The sequence below is a fragment of the Electrophorus electricus genome (genome assembly GCF_013358815.1).
Source record: "Electrophorus electricus isolate fEleEle1 chromosome 5 unlocalized genomic scaffold, fEleEle1.pri SUPER_5_unloc_2, whole genome shotgun sequence".
NCBI lineage: Eukaryota > Metazoa > Chordata > Actinopteri > Gymnotiformes > Gymnotidae > Electrophorus > Electrophorus electricus.
In genome coordinates, this window is record NW_023336126.1 from 32,501 (window position 1) to 54,464 (window position 21,964).

The 21,964-nt window shown below is 41.1% G+C and overlaps 1 protein-coding gene across 2 annotated transcripts in view; it reads right to left on the bottom strand.

The window, feature by feature from the left end:
- Positions 1–368: 368 nt before the first annotated feature.
- LOC113569248 (NACHT, LRR and PYD domains-containing protein 3-like) overlaps positions 369–21,964 on the bottom strand; it is a 115,472-nt gene continuing 93,876 nt past the window's right edge. For both annotated transcript variants that reach the window (XM_035523430.1, XM_035523429.1), the window contains 4 exons: positions 6,806–6,979; positions 4,704–4,877; positions 3,411–3,584; positions 369–1,332 (listed from right to left, as the gene is read on the bottom strand). In XM_035523430.1, coding sequence (XP_035379323.1) covers positions 1,134–1,332; positions 3,411–3,584; positions 4,704–4,877; positions 6,806–6,979 — 721 coding nt within the window. In that variant the 3' untranslated portion in view covers positions 369–1,133. The remainder of the gene's footprint in view (positions 1,333–3,410; positions 3,585–4,703; positions 4,878–6,805; positions 6,980–21,964) is intronic.

Sequence of the window (21,964 nt, forward strand, 5' to 3'; positions counted from 1 at the left end):
ACCCAGCTGAAATTATGCACTCAATTCTGTAAAAATATCCTGAAAAGTCACAGGAAAACAACAAATAATGCATATAGATCTGAATTTGGCCAATTTCCACCATTACTCAAAATTCAGAAAAGGATGATTAAATACTGGCTACACTTAAAAACAGAGACCTCCACTCACACCAATACAAAGCCCTGCAGTGCCAAGAGCTGAGCAGAGAAAAGAGTCCCCTCACACAGCTGCTCCCCTCACACAGCAGAGAAAAGAGTCCCCTCACACAGCTGGTCGTGACACTGAGTTCATTAACACACTAACACATCAGCACCAGTTTGAAATACAAAGAAACAAACAAACAAACAAACAAACAAACAAACAATCAGACCAAACCAAATTATAACACTACAGAAACAAACCTACATCACCCACTGGAACACACACAAGCACAAAACGTTTGTCAGTGTTATCTGATCCTAAAACTTCAGTACACTGTAGCAGACGACCTGCACACAGAGACTGATGTTAAACACAAAACCACAGCGACAAAGTTTAGACTCAGTGAACTCTGGACATCCAGACCAGCAGATATACGACATCAGTGTAACAGACACAGTAGAGACAGAGCTGCACTCTCACTGGATGTGAAACATTCAACCAAATTCAAAAACAAATTTACTTTTTTTTTTTATCCACCCCAACTTTAAGGCGCACACAAACACATACGCACACACACAGGCGCACACACACAAAAGATTGCTCGGAATTTAACTTTCTGGTAAAATGTGTTCTCTGAATTCAATTAATATTACGTTAAAAACTTAAATCCTTTAAAATAGTCTCTGTGTGCATGTCAAAAACAAACAAGGAAACGTTTTAATACTCTAAGCTATTAGCGCTCTATATCTCTCACTGTGTGTGTGTAAAATATTTAAATCATAGATTGAAAGTTCAGTCTACATGTCTTACATGTATTGTCTATGTAATGATACGTGAGTCCTGTCACACATACATAAGAAACAGATGATTATGGCCTTCTGTAGGTCAGAAACACATGCACACACACTAACCACAATAACACTAATGTTCCTGCTTCACTGTGTATGAGAGCAGGTTTTATTTGAAAACACACAATTGAGTGTCAGATCAGATCAAGGACAGGGGATTTCTACATACCTGAGTGTCTCCAGTCTGCAGTGGGGATCCTCCAGTCTAGCAGAGAGCAGCTTCACTCCTGACTCTCCTGGGTGGTTGTAGGTCAGATCCAGTTCTTTCAGGTGGGAGGGGTTTGACCTCAGAGCTGAAGCCAGAGAAGAACAACCTTCCTCTGTGACCATACAACCAGACAGTCTGCAGATAGGAGGGAGAAAGAGGAAAATGTGTTTGCACGTAGCAGACTTTACTGTAAAGAAAACCATGAAACAGTAACCCTTTTATCTGGAAGTTTTGACTTCTTTTTAAATATTCTTATCTTTTTCGTGATAAAATATGTCTATTATCTTCTTGATGTAATTATTCCCAATGTTATTGAAATTTGTAATAATTGTTGGTAGTCTTTGCTTCCATAGCAACAGAAGTATGTAAATCTGCCACTGATCTCCAGTTGTAGTCCAAGAATGTTTTGTACTTTATGGTTCATTTTCAATATCACTATTTGTTATATTTATATTATTTTAATTTATAATTAGAAAGTAGAACTGCAGTCAATTCTACCCTTAAACCATTAAGAAAATGGCTTTTGATGTAATAAAAACTTTCCCACTTTGCTCTTTGGTCCCCACTGCCCTGATTCTCCAGTCTTGTTTCTTAACTGAGTTTTCAGTCACTGGTTAACGTGGAATAACCCAGCAGGTTTCTGTAAATGGTGAACCTCCTAAGCTTGTTCCTGCTATTCAGAGGTTACTTACATGTTGAAAAAAGACTAGTACTGTAATCTTCACTTTCATCGTGTATCTCACATACCACTTTGTAAAATGACAGCTCACTACACTGTCCCCAAACCCTTAAGAACCATTAGTCTTTGTACAGCTCACTACACTGTCCCCAAACCCTTAAGAACCATTAGTCTTTGTACAGCTCACTACACTGTCCCCAAACCCTTAAGAACCATTAGTCTTTGTACAGCTCACTACACTGTCCCCAAACCCTTAAGAACCATTAGTCTTTGTACAGCTCACTACACTGTCCCCAAACCCTTAAGAACCATTAGTCTTTGTACAGCTCACTACACTGTCCTCAAACCCTTAAGAACCATTAGTCTTTGTACAGCTCACTACACTGTCCCCAAACCCTTAAGAACCATTAGTATTTGTACAGCTCACTACACTGTCCCCAAACCCTTAAGAACCATTAGTCTTTGTACAGCTCACTACACTGTCCCCAAACCCTTAAGAACCATTAGTCTTTGTACAGCTCACTACACTGTCCCCAAACCCTTAAGAACCATTAGTCTTTGTACAGCTCACTACACTGTCCCCAAACCCTTAAGAACCATTAGTCTTTGTACAGCTCACTACACTGTCCCCAAACCCTTAAGAACCATTAGTCTTTGTACAGCTCACTACACTGTCCCCAAACCCTTAAGAACCATTAGTATTTGTACAGCTCACTACACTGTCCCCAAACCCTTAAGAACCATTAGTATTTGTACAGCTCACTACACTGTCTCCAAACCCTTAAGAACCATTAGTCTTTGTACAGCTCACTACACTGTCCCCAAACCCTTAAGAACCATTAGTATTTGTACAGCTCACTACACTGTCCCCAAACCCTTAAGAACCATTAGTATTTGTACAGCTCACTACACCGTCCCCAAACCCTTAAGAACCATTAGTATTTGTACAGCTCACTACACCGTCCCCAAACCCTTAAGAACCATTAGTATTTGTACAGCTTACTACACTGTCCCCAAACCCTTAAGAACCATTAGTATTTGTACAGCTCACTACACTGTCCCCAAACCCTTAAGATCCATTAGTATTTGTACAGCTGTCTTTAGATGTTTATAAACGCTGTGTTGATCTGGGAATATATTTGTTGTTAACAATATAAAAAGGCTCTTACAGCACAAACTTAAACTGTGGACTTCATCCCATTTATACAGTGCAATGAAAGATTGGTCTACCCTCCTTCTCCAATGTAGAATGATGTAAACATTGATGACTTGTGGCAATTAGATAAAATCTATTCTTCTGAGGTATTATCACAAACTCTACCTGTAGCATATGTCAGATATGAATAAAATAAACGAATAATACCTCTGCCCTAAATAATTTGTTTAACTAAACTAGATTTTCTTCAACTAAGCCCTTTTTCTGAAATCTTATATAAAAGACTGGTACATCTATATTTGGACTTTTAAAAATATGCATCACAGAAGATCACAGCATAAACTTTGCATTTCAACAATGAATTCACAGAAAGTTCACCTGAGAATCTTCAGTTTACAGTGTGAACTCTTCAGTCCTGCAGAGAGCCACTTCACACCTGAATCCTGCAGATCATTGTTAGACAGGTTGATTTCTCTCAGGCGGTTGTTTGTGAGTTGAAGAGCTGCACCCAAAATTTCACATGTCTGCTCTCCAAGATTACACAATGGCAGTCTGCAATGACAAAGATTTTACATTCAGTGAGGAATCTTTGAATGCATTAATACCAAAATGCATTTAGATCATGATGCCTGAAAAACTAAAGTTATGTGGGTTTTTAAAGAAGATGAAATGAGTGTAGTTTGCTGTGCAATTATTGGATTCCTGCTGTACATTGTGTTGATCTTAAAAACATTTTCATAATACTGGTTAGAGTCAATAATCTTTTTTACCAACACAATCAAAGGAGCAGGGGTTAGTGGTTAGTAACAATCAGAGGTAGGGGTTTAGGGGTTAGTTAGAGTCAATCTTTTTTAATGACTTATTCAGAGGGGTAGAGGTTATTAACTTAATCAGAGGGGTAGGGGTTAGGGGTTAGTAAAAATCAGAGGGGTAGGGGTTAGGGGGTTAGGGGTTAGTAACTTAATCAGAGGGTTAGGGGTTAGTAACAATCAGAGGAGTAGAGGTTAGGGGTTAGTAACAATCAGATGGGTAGGGGTTAGGGGGTTAGGGGTTAGTAACTTAATCAGAGGGTTAGGGGGTTAGGGGTTAGTAACTTAATCAGAGGGTTAGGGGTTTAGGGGTTAGTAACTTAATCAGAGGGGTAGGGGTAGGGGTTTAGGGGTTAGTAACTTAATCAGAGGGGTAGGGGTTAGTAACTTAATCAGAGGGGTAGGGGTTAGTAACTTAATCAGAGGGGTAGGGGTTAGGGGTTAGTAACTTAATCAGAGGGGTAGGGGTTAGGGGTTTAGGGGTTAGTAACTTAATCAGAGGGGTAGAGGTTAGTAACTTAATCAGAGGGGTAGGGGTTAGGGGTTAGTAAAAATCAGAGGGGTAGGGGTTAGGGGGTTAGGGGTTAGTAACTTAATCAGAGGGTTAGGGGGTTAGGGGTTAGTAACTTAATCAGAGGGTTAGGGGTTAGTAACTTAATCAGAGGGGTAGGGGTTAGGGGTTTAGGGGTTAGTAACTTAATCAGAGGGGTAGGGGTTAGTAACTTAATCAGAGGGGTAGGGGTTAGGGGTTAGTATCTTAATCAGAGGGGTAGGGGTTAGGGGTTAGTAACTTAATCAGAGGGCAGAACAAAGGGGCTGCAGCATCGGCCCTGTTCTTGTCTTCTCCAGTTTAGTGTCTCACCTGAGAATCTCCAGTTTACAGTGTGAACTCTTCAGTGCAGCAGAGAGCTGCTCCACTCCTGAATCCTGAAAGTCACAATTTCTGAGGTGCAGTTCTCTCAGGCAGGACTTGGCTGATGTCAGAACAGAGGAGAGACTTTTACTGCTGTCTGTTGTGAGGTTACAGCCTGTAAGACTGCAAAGACACAGAAAATAAAGCCCAGTGTTAAAACAGCATGAAATCAAGGCTCACAGAAATAACAAACAACATTCTGTTAACAATAATTATTCATTAATTGCTATTTTTACATGAATTAACATATCTGGAGACTAAACAATACAGTGATAAAAATAAATTATGAAAAATTATGAAAAAGCTGTCAGAATCTGGTGAAAGTAAAATGTGTCAGAGCAGCTATAGCACATTAATTCATGAAGGAGGGGAGGGGATTCTCACTTGAACACAAGAAAAAGATCCAAAAGCCCCGATCACCTAAATACATCACTTCATAAAGATAACTGTTTTACTGTGAATACGTCACTTCATAAAGATATAACTGTTTTACTGTGAACACGTCACTTCACAAAGATATAACTGTTTTACTGTGAACACGTCACTTCACAAAGATATAACTGTTTTACTGTGAACACGTCACTTGATAAAGATAACTGTTTTACTGTGAATACGTCACTTCATAAAGATATAACTGTTTTACTGTGAACACGTCACTTCACAAAGATATAACTGTTTTACTGTGAATACGTCACTTCATAAAGATATAACTGTTTTACTGTGAACACGTCACTTCATAAGGATATAACTGTTTTACTGTGTATACGTCACTTCACAAAGATATAACTGTTTTACTGTGAACACGTCACTTCATGAAGATATAACTGTTTTACTGTGAACACGTCACTTGATAAAGATAACTGTTTTACTGTGAATACGTCACTTCATAAAGATATAACTGTTTTACTGTGAACACGTCACTTCACAAAGATATAACTGTTTTATTGTGAATACGTCACTTCATAAAGATATAACTGTTTTACTGTGAACACGTCACTTCATAAGGATATAACTGTTTTACTGTGTATACGTCACTTCACAAAGATATAACTGTTTTACTGTGAACACGTCACTTCATGAAGATATAACTGTTTTACTGTGAACACGTCACTTGATAAAGATAACTCTTTTACTGTGAATACGTCACTTCATAAAGATATAACTGTTTTACTGTGAACACGTCACTTCACAAAGATATAACTGTTTTACTGTGAATACGTCACTTCATAAAGATATAACTGTTTTACTGTGAACACGTCACTTCATAAGGATATAACTGTTTTACTGTGTATACGTCACTTCACAAAGATATAACTGTTTTACTGTGAATACGTCACTTCATAAAGATATAACTGTTTTACTGTGTATACGTCACTTCAAAGATATAACTGTTTTACTGTGTATACGTCACTTCACAAAGATAAAACTGTTTTACTGTGAATACGTCACTTCACAAAGATATAACTGTTTTACTGTGAATACGTCACTTCACAAAGATATAACTGTTTTACTGTGAATACGTCACTTCACAAAGATATAACTGTTTTACTGTGAATACGTCACTTCACAAAGATATAACTGTTTTACTGTGAATACGTCACTTCACAAAGGTATAACTGTTTTACTGTGAATACATCACTTCAGGATATAAGGCGTGGAGGAGGACGCACAGACTTCCTCGACAAGGACGAACATTTAATTGAAACATACACAATGGCACTCACACGTATTACAAACAAGGAACATGAAACTGTTAACAAAAAACGGACACGATAAACGGGAAAACGTATAACAACACTAATATTTAACATTAATATGCTACATTAAGAATGACCAACGATACTGCACACACTAACAAGGGTTTAAATACACAGACAAAACAAGGTGCAGGTGTGTGCAGGCGTGGCCACAAACATCCTCCCAAGTCACATGCCGGGCCAAACCCCGTGAATTGTGGGAGGCGAACGTTCCGTGACAAAATACATGTGCTCTCCTGAGCGTTTCCAGTTTACAGTGTCTCACCTGAGCGTCTCCAGTTTACAGTGTCTCACCTGAGCGTCTCCAGTTTACAGTGTGAACTCTTCAGCCCATCAGAAAGCAGCTTCACTCCTTCATCTTCCAGGGTGCTGATATTGATACTCAGTTCTCTCAGGGGGGAGTTTGATGATGCCAAAGTGGAACATACAGTTTTACACAAATCTGTGTCCAGACTACAGTTACCTAGTCTGCAAATACAGAGGAAACAAAGCACATTTAACACAGTGTGAGACATCAAACTGCACAGAAATAGTTTGAACAGTTTGAGAAAGAAAACAAGAAAACAAGCAAGTCAGTCTAACCAAACTAGTGGCAGATACTGAATAAAAAGACTTGCAGTTAATGAACATTTACAACATTAATATCTAATACCTGTTATTACCTGCTATTCACTTTATGTTATATAAATACAATCAGTATAAGACAGCTACAGAGAACTAGAACTAGACAGAACTAATCAATGTCTGAAAGAGTCTGGAGCAGGTGTGTTAGAGACTCAGGATTTACAATAATTAGAGCTGTAATATTAATTAATGAATCAACAAACCTTGGGTAAGTCATTAAAGTATTACTACACAACACAAGATTAGAACAGCGATGTGACTCCTTACAAGGAATTAAAAATGAAGTAACAGCTAAAATTATGAGATAACTAAGATATAGGGACAGAATTTAGTGATCAGATCACATTCAGATTTCACTCTACCACATGAAATGCAAGTCATAAACAACCAAGACACACTGTAATCTGATCATTGACACCACAGTCGGAGGTGGTCAGAGATGGATGTTGATCGCATTTGATACAAGTGAAAGTCTCTGTATCTGCATACAATTACACAAGTGGAAACCCGTCTGCTGGCTGACTGCAGAAATTACAGCTGCTGCCAGTCAAAGCTTCTCCTGCACTGAGGCAGACAGGACTGAATCACTTAACTGACAATTCACCAAGTAGTAAATTATCTAGCCTAGCTAATGGTGAACATTAATCACAACATCCTGTTTCAGTTAGTGGTAACATCAGCAGCTAGTTAGGTCATTCTCATAAGTCCATTTATGTGGTTTAGTAGTATTAACACAAAAGTCAGCTTGTTAATTGTTTTTTTTTAGATATACATGCTTTTTCATGAACGTTTCTTGCTTGGTAAACACTTCTGCCCATCACAGGGCTGATCCTCTCAGGGGTCTGATCTGTCTGTAGGGCTACAGCTGGACACCTCGTTGCCAGTTGTAGACGGTTTCTGCCCATATCTGAGAGTGTATAATACACTGGTAATAGTCTGCAAGGAATCTTGTTTACCAAGTTCGGTTTATTCGTCACATACATAGTCATGCACAGTATAACGTGCAGTGAAATGGTGGAGAGTGCTCTGTCCAAACTGAGGAAGAGAAACAGGTGCATAGAGGAAAAAAAATAAAATAAAAAAAATAAAATAAATTTTTATATATATATATATATATATATATATATATATAATATATATATATATATATATATATATATATATATATATATATATATATATATATATAAATAAATATAAATATATATGCAGATAAATATATATATTCTATGTATGTACAAAAATATATTAACAATGTATGTATAATATATGTATATTATGATTATATGCACAATGTACAATGTATATGGTTGGGTATATATGTACACAATCTACGGAATGTACAGATCCATTTTGTATAATACCATATCTACAGTTGTTGTGTAACAGGGTAATTGAGTATAAATCTAAATCTATATATACAGATGTACAGATATACAGTCATGTTACATGGTGGTGGTGGTGGTCCCCACAGTTTATCAGTTTCCCTGATTCAGGGCCCGAATGGCCTGTGGGAAGAAGCTTCTCTTCAGACTCTCTGTCTTGGTCTTCAGGGAGCGGAAGCGCCTCCCTGACCTCAACAGAGAGAAGAGTCTATTGTTGGGATGGGTGGGGTCCTTCACAATTTTCCTGGCCTTGGTCTGGCACCGCTTGTAGTAGATGGTCTGCAGGTCAGGAAGTTCCGTGTGAGTGATGTGCTCTGCTGAACGCACTACCCTTTGGAGTGCTTGTCTGTCCTGCTTGGTGCTATTCCCAAACCAGACTGTGATGTTCCCCGTGAGGATGCTCTCGATAGTGCAGGTGTAGAAGTTCCGCAGTACTTTGGAGGGCAGTCTGAAGTCCCTTAGGCGTCTGAGGTGGTAAAGACACTGATAAGCCTTCTTTGCCAGGGAGTTGGTATGGCGGGACCAGGACAGGTCCTGCGAGATGTGAACTCCAAGGTACCTGAAACTATCTACTCTCTCCACCGTGGTTCCACGGATCCTCACAGGTTGGTAGTGCCGCTCCTGCTTCTTGCTGCAATCCACGATCAGCTCCTTTGTCTTACTAACGTTTAGGAGGAGATTATTTTCCTGGCACCAGTTTTCCAGGTGTTTAATCTCCTCCAGGTAGGCCCTCTCGTCGTTGTCCGAGATCAGACCCACGACAACGGTGTCGTCAGCAAACTTGACAATGATGTTAGAGCTGGAAGTGGCTGTGCAGTCGTAGGTGTACAGTGAGTAGAGCAGGGGGCTTAGGACAACCCTGAGGAGCTCCAGTGCTGAGGGTGAGGGTGGATGAGGCGCAGTTGCCCACCCGTACTGATTGTGGTCTGTCTGTTAGGAAGTTGGAGATCCAGTCGCACAGGGATGTATGCAGTCCTAGATCTCCCAACTTAGTAGTGAGTAGGGAGGGAATGATAGTGTTAAATGCTGAACTGTAGTCGACAAATAGCATTTTAACATAATTTCCCCTCCCTTCGTCCAGGTGAGTCAGTGTAGTGTGGAGCAGATGTGCAATCGCATCGTCAGTGGAGCGGTTGTGGTGGTATGCAAACTGCAGTGGGTCCATGGAGGCTGGCAGTGAAGATGTGATGAAGTCTCTGACTAGCTTTTCAAAGCACTTCATCACGACTGATGTGAGGGCGACAGGGCGGTAGTCATTGAGGTCGGAGGGTCGAGGTTTCTTCGGTACGGGGACGATGGTGGACCGCTTGAAGCTGGACGGGACGATACCGAGCGTCAGGGAGAGATTGAAGATGTCGGTGAATACCGGGGCTAGCTGATCTGCGCAGGCTTTGAGGACCCTCCCGCAGATACCGTCTGGTCCCATCGCCTTCCTGGTATTCACCCTTTTAAACACTCTCCTCACGTCACTCTCCGTGATGATGAGAGGGCGATGGTCTATGGTGGGCCCCGTGCATGTGCCATTGGCTGCGCCGATAGTACCATTAGCACTAGCGCCGTTAGCATTAGCGCTGTTAGCATTAGCGCCGTTAGCATTAGCGCTGTTAGCATTAGCGCTGTTAGCAGTAGTGCTGTTAGCATTGGCGCCGTTGGCATTTGTGCTGCTAGCATTAGCGCTGCTAGATGTAGCCTCGAAGCGAGCGAAGAATGTATTCAGCTCGTTCGCCAGAGACTCATCCGCACTCATCAGTCCGGAGGGTGGGCTCCTGTAGTCCGTGATCATCCGTAGTCCCTGCTACAGGGATCTAGAGCCACTCTGCTGGAACTGTGTCTCTAGTTTCTTCCCGTAGCGCCGCTTCGCCTCCCTCACCGCCCTGCGCACTCCGTATGCTGCGGACTTGTACTCGTCCATGTTCCCGCTGATGATCCCCGCATTGTAGGCAGCAGTGCGAGAGTTCAGAGCCTCGCGGATGGTTCTGTCCACCCAGGGCTTCTGGTTGGAAAACTTCTTGATGGTGATTCTTGGGATCGTGTCGTCCACCAGTTTCCCAATAAATCCTACTACTGCCTCCGTAAACTCGCTGACATCATCAGTGCTGCGCCGGAACATGTTCCAGTCCGCGTCATCCAGAGCGTCCTGCAGAGCGGCCACCGATTGGTCTGTCCAGCGCGCGACCTCCCTCTGAACCGGAGTTTCCCGTTTCAGCCGTTGTTTATATTTTGGTAGGAGGAAGATGGCGGCGTGGTCCGACTTACCAAACGGTGGATGAGCTAGTGCCTTGTAGCTGTCCTTGTATGGGGTGTAGCAGTGATCTAGTGTCCTATTTCCCCTGGTGGGGAAGGTTACGTGCTGGTAAAGGTTGGGCACCGCACGCTTGAGGTTAGCGCTGTTGAAATCCCCAACCACAATAAGTGCAGCGTCCCGGTGCTGTGCCTGAAACTGTGTGAGAGCCTCATGAAGTTCACACAGTGCAGTGTCCATGTTAGCCTGAGGTGGGATGTACACGGTGTTGATGATGACCGAAGTGAACTCCCGGGGAAGGTAGAAAGGACAAAGCTTGAGGGCGAGCAGCTCCAGGTTGGGTGAGCAGGAGCGAGCGAGAGTAACAACATTGGCATTGTTGCACCAGCTGTTGTTTACCATCACACACACTCCGCCGCCTCTCGACTTCCCTGAATCTGCCGTCCTGTCCATGCGGTGAACCGAGAAGAACTCGGCCGGCTGGATAGCGTGGTTTGGTACCGCTGGGTTCAGCCACGACTCGGTGAAGCAGAGGAGATTGCAGTCCCGAATGTCCCTCTGGAACTTTATCCTGGCCCGGAGGTCGTCTAGCTTGTTATCCAGAGACTGGACGTTGGCTAGCAGGATGCTAGGTAAGGGAGCTCGGTGTGCCGGAGCCCTCAGCTTGTTCCTGACGCCGGCTCGCTTCCTTCGAGGCCTCTTACTCGCGCCGCGTCTTTTGTTTTCCCTCAGGATCTCCGTCGGCCATCTTGGGTCCGGGGTTAAAGACGGCTTGAGGTGAGTGCTATGTAGATTAAGAGAAATAAGGGCGTCTCTGCTGTACGAGATACGCGCCGTGGTGTGTAGAGAAGGGCTGCGGAGAAGTCAGGGGTAGCGGGAAGAGCGAAAAAGACAGTGAAAAGAGCGAAAAAAGTGCCAGGTGTGGACGGAGCAGTCGTGACGGCAGCCGACATCACCGGCGCCATGTAGGTTTCAGGAAGCAAAACAGAAACTGTGGATTGGTGTGCTTTTAAAATGTTAAAAAAAGATCGAAGCACATCTGATCACTCTGAGGACACATTTTAGTGAAAAGTGTAAACAGAATCCAGCCAAAGTGAATTCTGGTACAATCAGGAAATGAAACACTTTAATTTAAGGTGTAAACAGGCTATTTGCTTGCACAGCTGATGAAGGACCTCTGACCTAAATCTGGTTTCTCTGGAAACCTTGTGAACTCCCTTTCCATGTCTATGACCTCTATATCTTTAACTACAATACTCTGTCATCCACGTACGTACACAGGGTAAGGCAGGTATTGTAGAAAGAGCAGAGAAAGAACTTCCTGTGTTTAACTTTTGTAGTTGTAGATTACAGTGGGTGTAATTAGCTTCATTAAAGACTCCAATTAATATTAATAGTAAAATGGCTAAAGTTGGGTGTGATAAACTGAAGTCAGTAACAGTCAGTAATCCTAGCAAAGTGAACTCTAACTGAATCATAACCCTGACTGTACATTCACAGTCACATACCCCCATTAACACTCATTAGGACTAGTTTTAATTCACAGCCACATACCCCATTAACACTCATTAGGTCTAGTTTTAATTCAGTCACACACCTCCCATTAACACTCATTAAGTCTAGTTTTAATTCAGTCACACACCTCCCATTAACACTCATTAAGACTAGTTTTAATTCACAGCCACATACCCCCATTAACACTCATTAGGACTAGTTTTAATTCACAGCCACACACCTCCCACTAACACTCATTAAGACTAGTTTTAATTCACAGCCACATACCCCATTAACACTCATTAGGTCTAGTTTTAATTCAGTCACACACCTCCCATTAACACTCATTAAGACTAGTTTTAATTCAGTCACACATCTCCCATTAACACTCATTAAGACTAGTTTTAATTCATAGCCACATACCTTCCATTAACACTCATTAGGACTAGGAGTGGACAAAAAGATGTTAAGGTCAATGTTTTATGTAAATTCTGTTTTGAAACAAAAATTAAGTGGTATTTTCATATTGAACTATATGAAATATTTTTGCTGGTTCTACACCACCTAGTGGTGTGCTGTGGTGTGTGTGAGTTGAGGGAATACTGGACAATATGGAGGGACCAAATAAATGATCCAGTGTATCAGCTCTAAAGCTGTGTGGCATCTTCCTTGTGAGGGTGAATGAAGCATTTAGCCATCAGTACTCAATTACTAATATAAATTATTGAATAAATAATAGTTAAACACTCACAGAGCCTTCCTGCAGTTTGCAGCAGCTGGGATCAGCCTCCTGTAACCCTCCTCTGTGATGTGTTGTATTTCTCCAAGTCCAACTCCTCCAGCACCTCCTCTGAGGTCAGAAGCATGCAAGGCTAGTGATTGAACACTCTCCAGGAGAGAGCTTCTGTCCTGAGTGTTTCTTTGATTGTAGATACTCCTGAATCTCTCTGGCGAGAGAGTGGTCCTTCATTTCAGACAGACAGAGGAACAGACTGATGGATCTCTCAGTGGGGAGGTCCTCTGTTTGTATTTTGCCTTGGATGTACTGGACTGTGTATGTGATGCTCTCTGGGCTGCTGTGTGTGTGTGTGTCAGGAGGCCTCGTAGGAGTCTCTGATTGGACTCCAGTGAGATGCCCAGCAAGAAACGGAGGAAAAAGTCCAGGTGTCCATTCTGACTCTCTAAGGCTTTACGCACTGCTGCCTTCAGCAGGTCATGGAGAGGAACATTCTTAAACAATTCATATATAGGATCATGAGGTCTATTACATATTCTTATTACATAATCACCAGAATCATGGGAATCAAAAATCAATTGAGGTTCAGGAAGAAATCTGTTCCTTCCATGCAGAAAGATCTTCAGTACCTCCATGTTCTTTTCCACATAGCAGTGGAACACATAAAGAGCAGCCAGGAACTCCTGAAAGCTCAGATGTACAAAGCAGTAGATCTTCCTCTGGTATAGCACAGATTCCTCCCTAAAGATCTCAGTGCAGATCCCAGAGTACACGGAGGCCTCAGTGACATCAATGCCACACTCTCTCAGGTCTTCTTCATAGAACATCACATTTCCCTTCATCAGCTGTTTGAAAGCCAGTTCAGCCAGTTTCAGAATCATGGACCTGTTGGATTCCAGATATTTCTTTTGATCTCTTTCCTTTTTCTGCTCATACTTCTCATTCTTCATGTTGATCTGAGTGTGCAGGAACTCTATGTACATCTCAGTCAGAGTTTTAGGGATCCGAAGCACATAAGAGGCATCATGTGTCAAACTACCTAAACTGAATACACAGTCTTCTGCTGATGATGATTTTATGCTTAGCCATTGGCCACTATCCGCCGCCTTATAATCAACAATGTACCCATTCACCAATCTACCACTATTCAACATGGAGTGGCACCAAGATAACAGGATTGAGGAAGATGTAATGTTCATGGCTCTTAGGTCAGTTGGTGGGTGCACCTTTTTAAGAGTTTGAATGGTGATGATGTCACTGGCAACTGTATATTCCAGTTGGCCTATGTCAGTGCATTTGATCTCATACACAGTGTCAGCCTTCAGCTCTGCTAGTGTGATTTCCTTAGCATCCTTCTCCAGAGCTATCAGTGTCCACCCATCTTCTTGCTTCATCTTGTACTCCAGGTTTCGCTTCAATGTGGACTCAGATGCAGGGCATACCTTCACTGTTACACTGCTGTTAGACACAGCACCAGTGGTTGAGCAGAAGGGTTTAGATGGCGGGGTAAAGCAGACAGCTTCACTTTCACTTGCTCCACCTTTAAACACCATCACACATGCACCAGGATGGAGATTATGGTGTTTTGAAGACACAGTAAATTTGGTATGATCACCGTTTATGGATGTTTTGAGGTTTTTGAATAATTGTAGTTTTTCTCTCATCCTCTGTCTGACATCTTCAGTTAGCCATGTTTGAATTTCTGAGTTTTCAGTTTCAGGACCTCTTTCCTTTTTCACTGCTCCTGTTTTCACATAGTCTGACAACTGAGATAGAAAATCATCTGGCTGATCCAGAGAGGTAAATGTAAAACAGACAACATTAGTTTCAGGATCTGATACATCATCATTATCTACACCAATATCCTGCAGCTCCTGCAAAAATATCTTTATGACACTGGATTCTTCTTCTTTTACTTTAAACCACCTATCTAGTGTGGTGCTATTATATGGAGACTCTTCATGCAATGTTAAGAACTCAGACAGGGCGCTTTCCTTCTCACCTTGGCAGATAGAGGGCAGCAGAGAGCCAACTTTCCTCATCATTTCAAATTTATAACAGCGGCATTCCTTCTTCAGAATCAGAATTTTTGTACAGAATCCAGGAAATGTTCGTGCTACTGTATCATTCACCAGGTCATTGCATTTCTTTTCTGCAATGTTCAAATTATGAATTACATCTGATATATCTGTAATTAGATGGCTGTGTATGTCTCTGACAATTTTAGCTGTGTTTGATTCTGGCTTGCAGTAAGGATAGAGCCACAATCTGAGTGGAACTGCTTTTTCTTCTTTGTCTGGAAGCATGTTTGGAAGTGTTGTATACAGATTTATTGCTTCTATAACTGAGGTAGGGTGTGCTTGCAGATTAAAATCTCCAGAGAAAGTGCAGCCGAATTTCTCAGGCACAGGTGTTGCCTTTTCACTGCCTGTTTTGATACCACCACACCTGTGAAAATTAAGTTTTATCTCACCCTCAAAAATTTGTTCCTCTATCTTCTTTGAAGTTCTTTCTTCAGATGTAAAGTAAGCATCAGCCCCATACAAAACAGCTGTGACCACATGTGATGGTGATTCATGCACAGTCTGCATTGCTGTGTCTTTCTTAATGACACTTTGATCTTTTGTAGGGTTGCTGCGTTTGATCTGTGTTTGGTGTTCAGCTCGTGGACTGACAGTTCGGTCAGTTGGTGGTTGGAAACTTTTAGTTTGAGGTGTGGGGACAGTGTGTGGGCAAGCCATTTTTGTGGTTTGTCTTCTTTTCTTCTTAGTTTGAACAGTGGTGACATCACTAGTAGCAGTGTATCCCAGTGCACCCACTGCAGTGCACCTCATCTCATACACACTATCAGCATTAAGTCCTGCTATTGTGATTTCCTCTATGTCCTGCTGGAGAGGTTGACATTTCCATTCATCCTCCTGCTTCATCTTGTACTCCAGGTTTCGCTTCACTGTGGACTCAGAGGCAGGGCTTAACGTCACTGTTACACTATGAGATGAAGCAGCAGTGGTTGAGCAGATGGGTTTAGATGGAGGACTAAAGCAAACAGCCCCATCACAATCATCTCTGTACACCATGATACAAGCACCAGGGTGCTTCTTGTGGTGTTCTAAAGACACAGCAAACTTAGTGCTGATGGATGTTTTCAGTTTCTTGAATAATTGTAGTTTTCTTCTCATTGTCACTTTGACCTCCTCTGTTAACCATGTCAGAGGGCTGTCGGTTGTCACTCGAGCTCTGGTGCCTGTTAGGTTGTCACTCAGGCCTGTTAGATACTCTGATAACTGAGATAGAAAGGGAGCTGCTTGTTCTAGGGAGGTAAAAGTAAAGCAAGTTACATTTTCAGTTTCCTCATCAGTGAGCAGCTCTACACCAATTCCCCTAAGCTGCTTCAAGATGGCCTGCACTGTATGTAATTCTTCTTCTTTGAACTTTAACCACTGGTTAATATTAGTGCTCCTGAAAGGAGACCTCTCATGGAGTTCCAATAATGCAGCAGTATCTTTCTCTTCTTTTACACCATTATACACTAATGGCAGCAAAGAACCAATCTTTTCTATGAAATGTTTCTTATAGTTCAGGCATGACTGCTTAAGATCCATGATGTTGCCATGAGTCACAGGAAATGTTTGTGCTGCTGCTTCATTTAGAAGATGATTACACTTTAATTCTATTGTGTCAAAATCTTCAATTATGGGAAATATGCATGTAGAACAGCTACTGCTTATTTCTATTACACGCGGAGCTTCTGTTAGTCCCAGTCTGGACAGAGGATAGAGCCACACCCTTAGAGGAACAGCGTTTTCTCCATCCTTCCCAAGCAGGCTAGGAAGGGTGGAATACACATGCATCGCATTTTCAAATGTGCATGGATTTACTTCCAACTTAAAATCTCCATAAAAAGAACAGATCATGTTTTGAAGCTCTTTGGTTTCCCTGTCACTCAGTCTCAGTGAAACACAGGCAGACTCTTTGGCCAGACCCCAAAGTATGTTAACAGCTTGCTGCAAGTCTCCCTTTATCTGTTCCTTGCTTTCCTCGTTAGTTACTTTTTTGTGAAATGTAAAGAATGCATTAGCCCCGTACAACACAGCTATGACCACATGTGTTGCTGAGTTATCTTTAAGCTCTGCCATTTGAAAACCATTCCTAATGGTCAAATGACCCATGGTCAGTTGTTCAAATCTTGTGGTCGTGTGGTATTTTAGAGTAAGTCGTGCATGCTGCTGTGAATTCTTTGTGGCCATAAGATATTCTGCTGAACCACTTGCTTTGATCTGTTCAAATATCAAACTGAGCCCAAGATGGGTATCTAATTTCAGAGAGTTTGCTTTTTCTTCAATGCTTTCAGATCCAGTAGCAGAAAATTCAGTTGAATTTTTAGGTGTGATGCTTTTGTTCTTCTGAATTTCACTGTGGCTCCATAAACTGACCCCTGTGGATGAAGAGGAGCAAAGGAGATCACTTCAGAGGGCCGTGTACATTTGGTTAACAGTACTTAAGTCAGACTTGTCCTATGGTAACCTTGTTCACTATTCGTCAGAGAAACAGGTTGGAACAACAGACTCCTCTTAACTGCTGCTGCTGGAGAGCTTAAGGTGTTTTGCACTTTGATTTGTAGCACTGACAATCAGCAATGCTGCACACTGATAGTGGTGATCTTACTGAGATCCCTAACTCTTTACTCCTGCATCATAGAAAGGGGAAAGACCAAGCTCAAAACTCTCTAAAGATTCTATGCAACTAAACTAAAACAACAAGAACAATCTGACTGAAATATGGATAAGCACACATTATTTTCTAAATGGAAGTTCACAACAATGATCAGAACTCAATTAAACTGCTTGATAGAAAAAATATATCATTACCTGTACTGAGTGATTTTTGTGCAATGGTTAATTATTATCATTCCCTGTACCTGGTATGAGAACTTTCTTTCTTAGATTATAGAGCATGCCCAGCTGGAATGGTTGGCCCATCGCTGCCATCTCAATTATGTCATCTTGTAGGGTTTCCATGTTAGACACCTACAACATAAATTATATTCATTTCAGTTTTTGCAAGTACACCATTTAGAAACTTTTAGAAGTGTTCTGTAAACAAAATTACATACCACATATAACCTTTACCCTCTGTGAATATCTGTGAATAGGGTCAATGGACCATATATTTCTAAAAATCTGAAAGACATAGGACAGTGATAGTCTTTTAGTAAGTACTGGTCAAATATGCTTTATTTAATTTTATGCTTAAACAGCATTTAATATCATTTAACAGTATTTCAGGATTATATTTTAGGTTTAACCTGTGTTTAAATTCATTTAACAGAATTTCAGGATTGCATTACATTTAAACAGCATTTAACATAATTTCACAGTATTTATCAAGTTCATGAAAAAAAGCAAAACAGCCTTCATTTCCTTTTTAGCTGCTTTGTCAAGCCAACATAAAGTTTGCCAACATTCTGTTCTTCTTGTTCTTCTTTTTCTTCTTCTTCTTCTTCTTATTATTATTATTATTATCCAAATGTTTACACTTTTCACAGTTTCAACTACCCCATAGCCCTAGCAACCACCTAAAAAGACTATAGCAACCACTAGGTAACATGCAAGAAACCACTTGGTAACACCCTAGCAACCATGTGGAATGCCATAGCAGCCACCTAGCAAGACCATAGCAACCACTTGATAACAGCCTAGCATCCACTGGAGATATATATATATATATATATATATATATATAAAGCATCACTGTATTTTTAGTCAATGGCTGACATTAATGCCTTTTTTATTGCAGTTTATTTATTTGTTTTGTTGTTTGTTAATCTTTTCAGGGTCTTCCTGCTTTACTGCTGAGACAGTCACATGCAGCATTGACTAAGAGGTTTTCAATGACCACTTCCTCATTTGGCAGTTACTACTGCTTTAAACATGCACTACCCAGTGGAACTTTGGTCAACACTAGAGTTTCCTCAAAATATATAATTTCTCTTTCTTGTTATAAATTTTAATGCAAGTTTTATTTCAGCTGTCAGTTGTTCTTCATAATGGTATGCAAAGTTTAGGCACCCCTCAGAAAATTTCTGTGACTGTTCTGTTTACTCATTTTAAGCAAATAAAAGATTACATAATTTACAAAAGGCATAACATTAAAGATGACACTTCTTTCATATTTTAAAAATATATACATTTTTAATTGTCCTTCTGGCACTCACATCCAGGAATATGAGTTTTGTCCACAGTTTAACAAGAGGGATTTGATTGCCCTTGTTTCAGGCTGCGTGACTGCCTTCGCAAGTTTACTTTGGAAGCAGACGTTACTTTATATTCTACCGTTACTTCAACGAATTAAATTAAGAAATACGCTTTTCAGCTGTTTGCTGTTAAGTGTCCACGTGGTACTGAGTGAAGAAAGAACCCAACAGAGAGATGACAGAACTCCTCTTTTAGGTCTAACCTTGGTGCAGGAAAAGCCAGAGAGAGAACGAAGTTCTGTTGATCAAGATATTTAAAACACCTGAATGCGTCACTGGTGGTGCTGCCACCTGCTGGATTGCTTGATACCTACACAACATTACTTTATTACCATCTTTTACAGTTTCAAAATTAACAAAAGGGCCAAAAGCAAAAGTTTGGGCATGCTGCATTTATACACTTTAGGGGAAAGGGAGGGTGTGTGGACGGTCGTTTTCTTATTCGAAATTCTTTTTCCACCTCGCACTTGCTACATACTATAGCGCTAAATCTGTGAACACTTTCAGAATTTATGCTTCTGCATAAATGACCTAAAACATCAGATTTCACAGAGGTCCTAAAAGTACATAAAGAGAACTCAAACAGGAAAAATATTATAATAAGTCAATTATTTGTTGAGGAAAATTATCTAATTACATAAGTCTGAGTGGCAAAAGTATATGAACAGAACTACTTCAACTACTCATCACGGAGAGTGACCTGAGGAGAGTGTTTAAAAGGGTGAATACCAGGAAGGCGGTGGGACCTCAATCTGCGGGAGGGTCCTCAAAGCCTGCGCAGATCAGCTAGCCTTGGTATTCACCGACATCTTCAATCTCTCCCTGACGCTCGGTATCGTCCCGTCCAGCTTCAAGCAATCCACCATCGTCCCTGTCCCGAAGAAACCTCAACCCTCCGACCTCAATGACTACCGCCCTGTTCCCCTCACATCGGTCATGATGAAGTGCTTTGAAAAGCTAGTCAGAGACTTCATCACATCTTCACTGCCAGCCTCCACGGACCCACTGCAGTTTGCATACCGCCACAACTGCTCCACTGATGACACAATTGCACATCTGCTCCACACCACACTGACTCACCTGGACGAAGGGAGGGAAATTATGTTAAAATGCTGTTTGTTGACTACAGTTCAGCATTTAACACTATTATCCCCTCCCTACTCACTACTAAGTTGGAGGATCTAGGACTGCATACATCCCTGTGCGACTGGATCTCCAACTTCCTAACAGACAGACCACAATCAGTACGGGTGGGCAACTGCTCCTCATCCACCCTTACCCTTAGCACTGGAGCTTCTCAGGGTTGTGTCCTAAGCCCCCTGCTCTACTCACTGTACACCTACGACTGCACAGTAAGACAAAGGAGTTGATCGTGGATTGCAGCAAGAAGCAGGAGCGGCACTACCAACCTGTGAGGATCAGTGGAAACACGGTGGAGAGAGTAGATAGTTTCAGTTACCTTGGTGTTCACATCTTGCAGGACCTGTCCTGGTCCCGCCATACCAAATCCCTGGCAAAGAAGGCTCGTCAGTGTCTTTACCATCTCAGATGCCTAAAAGACTTCAGACTGCCCTCCAAGGTACTGCGGAACTTCTACACCTGCACTATCGAGAGCATCCTCACGGGGAACATCACAGTCTGGTTTGGGAATAGCACCAAGCAGGACAGACAAGCACTCCAAAGGGTAGTGCGTTCAGCAGAGCGCATCACTCACATGGAACTTCCTGACCTGCAGACCATCTACTACAAGCGGTGCCAGACCAAGGCCAGGAGGACTGTGAAGGACCCCACCCATCCCAACAATAGGCTCTTCTCTCTGTTGAGGTCAGGGAGGCGCTTTTGCTCCCTGAAGACCAAGACAGAGAGACTGAAGAGGAGCTTCTTCCCACAGGCCATTCGGGCCCTGAATCAGGGAAACTGATAAACTGTGGGGACCACCACCACCATGTAACATATAACTGTAAATATGTTCAATTACAAGATGGAACTGTACATTGTGTACATACATATATACATATCCATATATATATATATATATATATATATATATATATATATATATATATATATATATTTATTTTCAATTACCATGTAACATAAAAACATAACTGTAAATGTTATTCTACAAAATGGATCTGTACATTCTGTACATATATATACAAAACCATATACATTGTACATTGTGTATATAAACATAATATATATATATATATATATATATATATATATATATATATATATATATATATATTGTACATACATTGTTAATATATTTTTGTACATATATAGAATATATATATTTCTCTATGCACCCCTGTTTTCGTTTTCCTCAGTTTGGACAGCGCACTCTCAACCATTTCACTGCGAGTATACTGTGTATGACTATGTATGTGACAAATAAACCGAACTTGAACTTGAACTTGAACTACCTCAACTACAAAACTGACTCTAATGTCACCTTCAATTTATCTCCTAATCCCAGACCTTCACATACTTTCACCACTCACAGATATGTATTGTTGGGAATTTTTTCTCACTAAACAAAAATACGATGTATGACATTTTTGTCTAATTTGTTTAATTGTGTTCTTTTCCTTTATCTACCTTTAGGAAAAGCCAATGATGAAAATTAAAATAAGGTGTTTGCAAACCTTTAAGTAACACTGTTTTTATTAAGGTGTTTATACTCAATTCATCCTGAAAGAGACACCAGGCATCT